The sequence below is a fragment of the Rutidosis leptorrhynchoides genome, chromosome 11 (genome assembly GCF_046630445.1).
Source record: "Rutidosis leptorrhynchoides isolate AG116_Rl617_1_P2 chromosome 11, CSIRO_AGI_Rlap_v1, whole genome shotgun sequence".
In the NCBI taxonomy this organism is placed as follows: domain Eukaryota; kingdom Viridiplantae; phylum Streptophyta; class Magnoliopsida; order Asterales; family Asteraceae; genus Rutidosis; species Rutidosis leptorrhynchoides.
This window is the reverse complement of record NC_092343.1, coordinates 105890488-105900951: the sequence shown is the minus strand read 5'-3', so window position 1 is coordinate 105900951 and position 10464 is coordinate 105890488. Positions and strand designations below refer to the sequence as shown.

General features: G+C 36.9%; 2 protein-coding genes across 2 annotated transcripts; one reads left to right on the top strand and one right to left on the bottom strand.

Moving 5' to 3' along the window:
* Positions 1-576: 576 nt before the first annotated feature.
* LOC139874840 (uncharacterized) lies at positions 577-2040 on the bottom strand. The gene is made up of 2 exons (XM_071862234.1): positions 1372-2040; positions 577-1254 (listed from the first exon to the last, which is right to left on the bottom strand). Exons 1-2 carry the CDS (start codon positions 2038-2040, stop codon positions 577-579), a joined length of 1347 nt encoding a protein of 448 aa, XP_071718335.1.
* A 3124-nt stretch (positions 2041-5164) lies between these two features.
* Positions 5165-9819, top strand: LOC139874839 (uncharacterized; the record flags this gene model as incomplete). The annotated part of the gene is made up of 7 exons (XM_071862233.1): positions 5165-5303; positions 5954-6678; positions 6980-7168; positions 7273-7381; positions 8203-8261; positions 8671-8899; positions 9614-9819. Coding segments are annotated over exons 1-7 (1656 nt in total), but the record flags the coding sequence as incomplete, so codon positions are not given.
* Between the last annotated feature and the right edge of the window lie 645 nt (positions 9820-10464).

Below are 10464 nucleotides of genomic sequence, written 5' to 3'. Positions count from 1 at the left end.
GTAGCAGAATATGCCTTTGTAGGCATCTAGGAAACATTTGAACTTGTATCCGTTGAGCGACTCCACTTTCCAATCTATTTCGGGCAGTGGATAACAATCCTTTGGGCATGCTTTGTTGATATTGGTGAAATCAAAACACATTCTCCAACCTCCGTCCGATTTCTTAACCATTATAGGGTTGGCCACCCAAGTGGGATATTTGGCTTCGCGTATTATCCCTGCCTTAAGTAACTCTTCTACTTCCTCACATGCAGCTTTGTCCCTCTTCGAAGCTAAATTTCTCTTCTTTTGGTAGATGGGCTCTAGGTGCTTGTATTCGTTGAGCCTGTGTTCTGTTATCACTTCTGCCCCTTGGATATTTAGAGTTCGGGGGATCCCCATCATATCTGTATATTTCCAGGCGAAGACATCCATGTTGGATTGAAGTAACTTGCGTAGTCCCACTTTTAAGTCTGAAGGCAATTGCCTTCTGACGGTAATTTGCTGCTCAGGGAAGAAAGGGTTGATGGATACCTTTTCTTCATGTGAGTTCTCTTCTTTTGTTTCTAGGATGCTTTCTCCGGGGTTCACCATAGTTTATTTGATAGCCATGATCACCTTGCCTTGGTCATAGGTTAACGGGAGGGTAGCTATCCCTTGGCTTGTATGAAACTTGACTAGCTGGTGCACAGTGGATACTACGATTCCCATTTTCATCATCGCCATTCTCCCTAGCAGAATGTTGTGTTGCGAATTTTCTCGAACAACAACGAAGTCTAATATCTCTGTCCTTGTCATAGGTAGCTCTCCAATGGTGAGATCAAGGTCTATTTCGCCTATCGGCCAGCACCTTTCTCCTGAGAAGCCAACTAGGGGTACTCGTGGGGGCATCAATCGTGCCTTAATTGTTGGGCTGAGCTGCTGAAAGCAGTGTTCGTACATAACGTCACATGAGCTACCGCTGTCGAGATAGATTCTGTGTACATCTCTATCGAATATCATGCCGCTGATAGTGACCGGTTGATCAGAAGGCATGATAGTATCTAGCGCAGGAAAGGAGATTTCTTCCCAGTCAATGACTTGGTATGATCTGCTTCTTTTGAAATGCCTTCGAGATTCAACTGCGAAGCAACTCTCTATGGCTAGGATTGCTTTGCCCGTGTTAGGCTTTTTGTCTTCGTTAACAGGCTCGGAAGCCTTCGTTGTCTTTCGAATTCCCTTCACCAAGTGCGAAAGTTTCCCTGATCTTATTGCGTCTTCGATGGCAAGCTTCAGCTGAATTCATTCGTCTATCTCATGACCATAGTCATTATGGAAGTCTCAGAACTTGCTTGTGTCTCTAGGTTTTCCTTTATTAGCCAACTTTAGTGGTGCCTTGAAGGCTTGTGCTACCTTTTTCGTGGAAAGGATTTCCTTCAGAGTTTTGATGAGTGTTCCTAGGATTCCGGCGTTATTTTCCCTTTTGTAAGGGGCATAACGTCCTTTATCCTCTCTTTTCCCATGCCTTTCTTCCCGGTTACTGGACTTTTCCTTTTGCTTTGAATTGGACTGGTCTTCGTATGTGAAGGTTTCGGGAGTTTCCTTCGCATCTAGCCAAACGTAGGCTCTGTCGAGAAGTTTCTCGTAGTTATCTGGGAGGTCCCGAGTAAGATGTTCTACTAGGGAACGGGCCCTGCAGCCATATAGGAGGCCCGAGATTCTCTGTGTCTCCGGTAGGCCAGCTATTTGCTGGGTTTCATCGGTGTACCGACTAAGGAAAGCTCGAGTTGCTTCGTGTTCCTTATGTCGAATACTGTGTGCGGCAACATGATTTTTCTTGTGACGCTTCTGCTGACTGAACTTGGACTTGAAATGTCGCTTTAATTCTTCGAAGCTTGATACCGAGTCTTTTGCTAAAGAGTCAAACCATATTCTCGCGTCACTTTTGAGCATGTATGATAAGGCATGGCAGGCCATGGCCATGTCCCATTTGGCCATCCTGGCGGCTCCTTCGAATACGTTGATATAATCGTCCGGATCTTCCTTCCCTTCATAGTACCCCAGGTGCGAAGGTATCTTCATCCCCGTGGGTAACGGGTGGTTTTAGATGCCTGCAGTGAAGAGCGTCTTCTGGTTCTTCCAAAAGTTATCTACATCAGCAATGTTGTTTGCTAAAGGGGCACCGCTGATGCCGTTAACACCGTTTTATGTTCCATACCCTTGTGGTTGGGGTGGACACACCCAGTATCCGCCGTTCCAAGTCGGTAGCTGGGATCCTTGAGAAAAATGCGTATTTGGTTGGCTCATGGCAGCGTTGTAATAAGGTGTGTTGGGAGCCATCCAAGGGAAAGGTCTCCCAAGGACAAAAGGCGGGATTACGGACCCTCCTGTGTTGATCGAAGCATTATTGAGGAAGGCATTGTTGTTAGGGACACCATTGGTGTTTAGTGCGCCAGAGGCACTGTGGTTGGGGACACTATTAGCGTTTGGTGTAACTCCTCCGTTCAGTACATTTGGCACCGGAACTATTGGATCTTTAGGCAAACGGTTTCGCCTAGGTAGAGATTCCATTTCAATCTCTTCATCATATTCCTCACTATCATATGTGAGGACTCGTTTGTTCTTGAGGTGGCCCTCAGCGCGTAGTTTTCTGATAACTTCTTTGATACTGTCGTAATTCTTGAGAATAAATGTTTTATCCAACAAGGGTGGTGGATCTGAGTTATCTCGATTTGTGATTATGGGCATTACTGGAGTAGTGGGAGTTCTAGCACTCCCTTCAGCTTGCACATTAGATTGGGGTAAAGAGAACCCCGAGGGAGATTTTGGGTCAACCATGGTGGTTTAGTGTTTAAACAAAGTTTAGATTTCGTAAAAGACGTAGTGTCCCACGGATGGCGCCAATTGTTTGTACAATTTTTTGGCGTAATCCTAATGTCGATTAGGATTAGGTTGACTCACGAATTAATGGTGGATTAGAGTGTGGTTAACTATGATTAAGGGAGAGGGGGTGTATGGTTATTTGGTGGCGGTTCCCCGAAGGTAGTGAGATTATGATCTCACTTTACGCCTTTAAGGTATTCTTATCATTGGATCGAATTTAATGAGTTTGATGTATGAGTGATTGATGAGATGCCCTTATGCTGGAATAAACATCTCCTTTTATAGTGTTGGTAAACTTTCCTTAAATGGGGTGACGGCGCTACAGTGCTCAAGGAAAGTCATATAAATGCCTTCCTCATTTGCCTAGGTGGCGCCGAATACTGTTTGTGGAGAATATTTTCCATATCTCTTAGTTCCATACAGTCATGTGACATGGTGACAGTCCTTCAGTACTGGTACCTAGGATGTCTCCGTTATCTATTGCCTTCGAGCAATTGTTTTATGCCTTATGGAATTAGCTCGAGATATTGGGTACACTAACTATCAAGGACTAAGATTAATAGTCAATATAACAAAAACATTTCTCGTATTCTAACAATGCACCAGCTTTTCGAAAATATTTTAAGACCTCCCAATTGAAAATATATTCTTCCTCCCTTTCATTTCCTATCCTTTCCTTTTTTCACTAACAATGCACGAGCCTAAAATCTACGGAGTTTATTGTATTAAGTACCTAAATCTTCATTTTTCAATCTAAAAAGTAGTAGTCTCGTCAATTTTACAAACTTGAGACCAGCAAATGTAGTTGCTAAACTCGTATATTTATGGGTCATGCACTAATTAGATAATAAAATCTAAGAACTAATTAATTAATTAATTAAAACTGTTACTGTAGTAGTTTAAAACAAACCACATGAACTCTTCGTTTAGTTTTGCACCTAAAGTGATACGATAGCCTGATAGCCTGGTTGGTACGTTTAAAAAAATGGGGAATTCGTTTAATTATCCTATATACTACGTTTAAAAATAGGGATGGCAATGGATACCCGATCCAGCGGATATTCATCCGATCCACCCGATTATTCGTGGATATGGACGATCTAAATGGATATGGATATGGATGTGGATGAAAAAATTTCATCCATGGATGAACCCACTTTCCCCCGAAATAACTAAATATATAAATTTATCACTCAAATTAGTATCATTTATGTAATGATATTTCATTGATTATATTCACATTCATCTTTCTTTATATTTTCTCTAAAAATATAACTTTCTTCTTATATTTTGTTTTGTTTAAATAATCAAATGTATCTATCGTACTTTGGTGGTTCAAATGTGATTCCATGTAACTAAAAGTAAGCAACTTACATGTCGATATCTTTACACGTTTAATGGGTTATCTATTGAATATTTGTTATATAGATTAGTAAAATGTGACTTTCGGTCGCATAAACTAGTAAAAATATTACTTTTGATCGTATATAGTGAATCACCGCTTATAATTGTTAAAAATAAAATAAACTTAAACGGATATGGATAATTATCCATTAACCCGCTTCACCCTACGGATATGGATATGGATGGATGAAAAGTAAAAAAAAATAAATGGATATGGATATGGATATGGCCTCACTCGATTCATATCCGATCCATTGCCATCCCTACTCATATGCGTGGGAATTTTGGTAGTTTAGACCTCCCCACCCAAACGACATTAAAAAAACAAAAAAAAAAACAAATTCCTCTCCAAATTTTAAACAATTTCCAAGTATAGTCCCCAAATCAGGGATACAAAATGTAAACTTATTATTCTAATTAAAAAAACTTAACCAAACTTTACTAAGATTTTCAACGGGACATATCTTCCCGCTCACCAGACGTTAATTTTTTTCAGACCCACCGTTCAACTCAAAAAAATCTTACGAACACAACAGGACTAATTATACGTGAAACAGACATTTCTAAAAAACACTAAATACCCCGGATTATCTTCAATACATATACATACACCTATAATAAACTACCCAAACTAACTACATCATATCGATAGTTCTGTTTCTCTTTTTCTACGCAATCTTCCTGACGTTAAGAACGCATAGGCCATTAGGTATACTAGGTACTAACTACGTGTATTTAAAAACACCCGTAGCAAAACGTTTTACTTCTGTAAATACATAACGCTACATTAACTATGAATATGCAACTCAAAAACCCCCCAACATCGCATGGCCACTTTTACTAGTTTTAAATAATGAACAAATCAAAAACTTAAGTTATAACCAACAAACAAAAAAGCACCTCATTTCAATTCACAGTAATGGCTTCCTCTCTGAAGCGGGAACATTTTTCACAAGATCAAAGCCCTTCGTCGGGGAAGAAACAAAAAACAAATTACGAACCTCATTCTCTGATCACTAATCATCACGTCGTGCTTAATCCTGCCGATTGTGATCTAGGTATATATGTATTTTAATTTTAATAATTCTAATTTACTCTCTTATCTCCCGCTTTTTACGGAATTCAAAACCCTAGGGTTTTTTTTCCCGTGTTCGATCGTTTTTTGCGGTTCTGAATTTGCAGGTCTTAATTTTAGTTAGTAACTAGCTTTGTTTGAATTGATTGTGTTTTACTTTTATCTGATTATTAAGGGTGTAAAAAAATGATACTCCGTACAATTGAACTTAATTGAAAAATTAGGGTTTTAGTTAAATAGGCGTGAATAGTGCTCGATTTTTGCACCTTTGTCTTATGTCTTTAACTACATAATGGCTTGAGATGTATTTAAGCTAAATGCTAGAGCTCGAATAGCTAAATAATCTGTGAACATATTAAGGCATTAGTAAATTTTGAAAAGGTTAGTATGAATGAGTATAGTAATATAAGCTTGAAGTTCACTCTTTAGATGTTTTTAATTAATTCTTTCACTACAATTCGAGCTTGATCGGGGATGAGTTATTCACTAAGTTTATGACTTTGAAATCATAGAAACATGTATACACAGGTTGTAGTAGTTCAGTTTAAGATAGTTCTAATCCTATTATTTATTAATTTAAATCTAATCATATAATCTTAGCTGATAAATGCAATTTTAATGTTGTTTTACTAGATTTCAATATCGAAGGAAATGGTCTTAAAGGTTCTGCACTTTATGAACATGGATTTGCTTATTGCTGGTCTGGTGCACGTGCAAACATAGGTATAACTGGAGGAAGATATTGTTTCAGCTGCAAAATAGTATCAGCCCAAAACGTTGATATGGAAGACACTCCCCTTGACCAACAACACCTTTGTCGGGTCGGTATCTCTAGGTTAAATGACCCGGTGGGTCATCTTGGAGAAACCGAGCATAGTTTCGGTTTCGGGGGAACTGGGAAATTTTCTAATAATGGAAAGTTTTCATCTTATGGAGAAAGATTCAGTGTTGGGGACACAATTCTATGTGCTGTTGATTTGGAGAGTACACCAATGGCTTCTATAAGTTTTGCTAAAAATGGAAAATGGTTGGGGTTAGCGACTCAGTTCAATCCGGGTTCAAATTGGGAGGCGGGTTTTTTCCCGCATGTTTTATTGAAAAATGTGGAGGTTGAGATGCAGTTCAGTTATGAAGATGGTTTGGTTCCTCAAGATGGGTATAGACCGTGGTCTTGTGCTTTTGAGGATGGAAAAGGGGTTATGGGACCCGCGTTTTTGGATGTGTGTATTTGTGAATTGATTATGATGGTTGGGTTACCTGGTTCTGGGAAGACTACTTGGGCTGAAAGATGGGTTAATGATCATCCTGAAAAAAGATATATTCTGCTTGGAACAAACTTGGCTCTGGATAAAATGAAGGTTATCTTTTTACTTTTAACTTTGATGACAAAAGAAAATTCTATTTTAAGCATGGGTTGACCCGAAACACTTTCTATCCAGATTACATCTCTTACAAATAGTTAATGTAGCAACCGTAGTTAGATTGTTTTAATGTACTGTATTATTTTTTTGTTTAAAGTTATTAAAACTTTTATGATCGCTAAAGTACATTTTTGGTGATTTCTCAACAGTTTGATCTTCTGTTTCATCTGAACCTTTTTTTTTTTTTTTTAGTTCTTTGGTCCATTATATCTGACCTTTAGGTTCTTGAAAATGTTAGGTACCTGGACTGGTTCGCAAGCGAAATTATGGTGAGCGATTTGACCGTTTAATGAACCGTGCAACTGCGATATTTGATACTCTTTTAACAAGGGCTTCGAAAACACCACGTAACTTTATTATAGACCAGACAAATGTCTACAAGAAAGCTCGTAATCGCAAATTGAAGCCTTTTGCTAGCTTTCAAAAGGTACAAGTAGTTTATATTATTCTCTATTTACTGGGTAATTTGTTATAATGGCATTGGTTATTATAACTTGATTGTAATTAATCCGTTAAACTGAATCAAATCAGATTGCAGTCGTTGTATTTCCAAGTACAGAGGATCTCAAAGCTCGGAGTGAGAAAAGTTTCAGAGAAATGGGAAAGGAGGTTCCTGCTGAAGCTGTCAAAGAAATGATAGGTATATTTGGGTGATTGGATATGTTCATTAACTTAATTACATGATTTAATTTATCGGTTAATTTGATCATGCTTAGATGAATGTTTAAATGTATATTCCTGAAAGTGGTTATAAACGGTAAAAAACGATTCTAGTAAATTGAACTCCAGGTCAAACTCGGTCAAACTTGGTCAACACTTGGGATTACTCGGAAAATCGTTCAAAACTCGGGATATCTCGGAAAACTGATCTGAACTCGATCAATTTTGGTCAAAATCGGTCAAAGTCAAACTTGGTCAACATCCGAGTACTCCCTAAAAAGTCCCAACCGAGTACTCCCCGAGTAGCGATTTTTGCAACTTTGAGTTTTTGGATTTTTTTTTCTAATAATCAAATAATCAGTTGTTTGAGTGTCACAATATTTTGATTTTATTAAAGAATCAGTTCATAAAATGACCACAAGACCATTCATATGAATAAAAATGTGTTTTCGGATGGAAGTAAAAGTCTCTAATTAAGTTAAAAGAATATTAATTAGGTAATTGTAGTTTATCCCTTTTAGATTTGTTGCATATCTTATGAAGCTGCTTATCTAAAACTGATTATTTGACCCATTAATTATTACATAATCAGAAGCCAAAGTTGCGTATCCAAGCATAAATAAAAATACGACTATTATAATATTCTGATTATCAGTCTTAACAGTCAACATGTAATTCCATGCAATCTCTTAACTTACCACTAATGATACTTTAAACATTTAATTTTAACATTGTTACCATTTTAATCGTCAAGGCATATTTGATTGCTTTATGTTTGATCCTGTTATTTTCTTCTTGCAGCCAATTATGTTTTGCCTAAGAGCAAGGATACACCTGGGACAGATGAGTATTTTGATCAGGTAATTACTTTAAAATCATTTTTTCACTTTCTTCAGATTCACGCACGCACCGAACCCATCCTAAAAATGGTTTGATTCGAGTCATATTTTGTCTCCAACAGGTCAAATATGAATGTTTTTTAAATAAAAAAGGTAAATGTGGAACAAATGACATGGATCAAAAGAGCTTATATTGTATTTTAAATCATTTTACATTTTATTTAAAAAATCTCGATTACCTGATTAATAATAGTAACATCTTTGTAAACATATTTGACTTCAATATTTATAGGATAGGATTTGGAAGGAAGATCAACATGCCTGCCCGTTACCCAACCCGTCCAATTTGCCACCTTTACAGTTAACTATCATAAACCTTAATAGATATCTTGATTGTCTTATGTTTCACATTTACACTTTTGTATGATAGGTTGTATACGTAGAACTCAACATGACGGAGTCAATAAGATGTTTGGATGAAATGAAAGCAAAGATACAATCAGACAGTGGCAATTGTATGAGATATTCACAGGAGAACGTGTTACAGCCTCACATGAGCTTGATAAATCAATATCCTCCTGAAAATTCTACTCATTTTACTCATCCAACTTCGGGCCATATTGACACCTCTCCATTACAATACCAAACGATCCCGTCAGGTATCTTCCTTTCATTTGCCAACATATGTAGTACCCCGTATTACTGTCGTAAAAAACCCAAATTAATCTCCGGTTACTCCTTTTAAAGAACAGACAGATCCGTTTCCCAAAATCCGTTTAATTACTCGGTCAATGTTGGTTAATGAATCAAAATCGGATTTTTTTGGTTAAAGGCGGTCAAAGTCAAATTGGTCAAAATTTTAATATGAATTTAAATTTAAGCTAGAATTATATGTTTATGTTTGAAGTCAATTATGTTAAAGTTTATGTTTATGGTTTTCTTATATATTTTCACATATAATTTTAAATTTCATTATTTAAAACTATAACAAGTCAAATTCGATTAATACCCGAGTTCCCGATTACTCCTTCCAAAGTCCTGACCGAATACTCACCAAGTAGCGGGTTTTGCAACCTTGCCCCGTATGGAAACTACATTATGCGAACACATTTCTTTTGACAATATCAAGCGGCCCCGTTAGGTATCTTCCTTTTATTTGCTACCTTACGTAGTACAACAAATCAATTAGTTTTTGTAAACTTTTCTTGGGCATACCATAAATTTAGTGAAAACCGAAAGTCCGAAATGTAATCATCGTCATATCTTCATACTGTATAATTTCAAGTGGGAAATATTCTCTTTCAAAAACTTCCTTTTATTGCATAAATTTCATGAAATATAATAATAATAATCATCGTTCCATATAATTTCAGGTGGACTTTTTCATGGTTCTCATCAATCTCAGCCTATCCTACTCAATACGCACCAGTATGATTCAAACAATGGTAAATGTCTTCTTAGAGACGATTTTAATCACCGACGTAGTTACAGTGTTTATGAACACAGAGCAGTTGCTCCTACGGGTATTTCTGGTTCTTCATATCAGAGTAACTACTCATCCAATGGATCTCGTGTTGACTATCATGCTTCCAGTAATAATGAAACCATGGATATATCTCCGCCTACTGCAAACACAAATTACCATCCTGCCCCTACTGAACACTACACAACAATTTTTTCATCTCCTTATGGTGGATCTCCTTCTGCCCCTCGATCCAAATTTCAGCCTATTACGTCAATTCCATACGGTAAGTGAATCTGACCAAGGTGTTTATATTTGTAATTTTGTACTATATGTGTAGCAGCTTACATTTCATTTCTTTTTTCCAAAAGTATAAGGTAATCTCATAGTTATAAACGGCGTTTGATGACTAGTCCGTCTCGTTTCGCCCAAAAATGTCTAATTAGTCGGTTAAAGCTAAAAAGTTAGATCAAAGACAGGAAATTTCGGTCAACGTCAGCCAAAAGTGGAATTTTTCTTTGGCCTTGTTCTAGTGTAAACGAAAATCCTAAGCCCATTTAAAAATTAGTTGTGAAAAACACCTCTACTTAAAGATAAATTACTCGTAATAAATACACTACAATTATAAAAAATCATATCAAAAAATCTATATATTCCGTATTTTATAGACTAACACCAGATCATCATCTTATTAATAACTTTTTTATTTTTTTTTATATTTATATATAAAATATATACGTTTGGGATATTTATATTTAATAT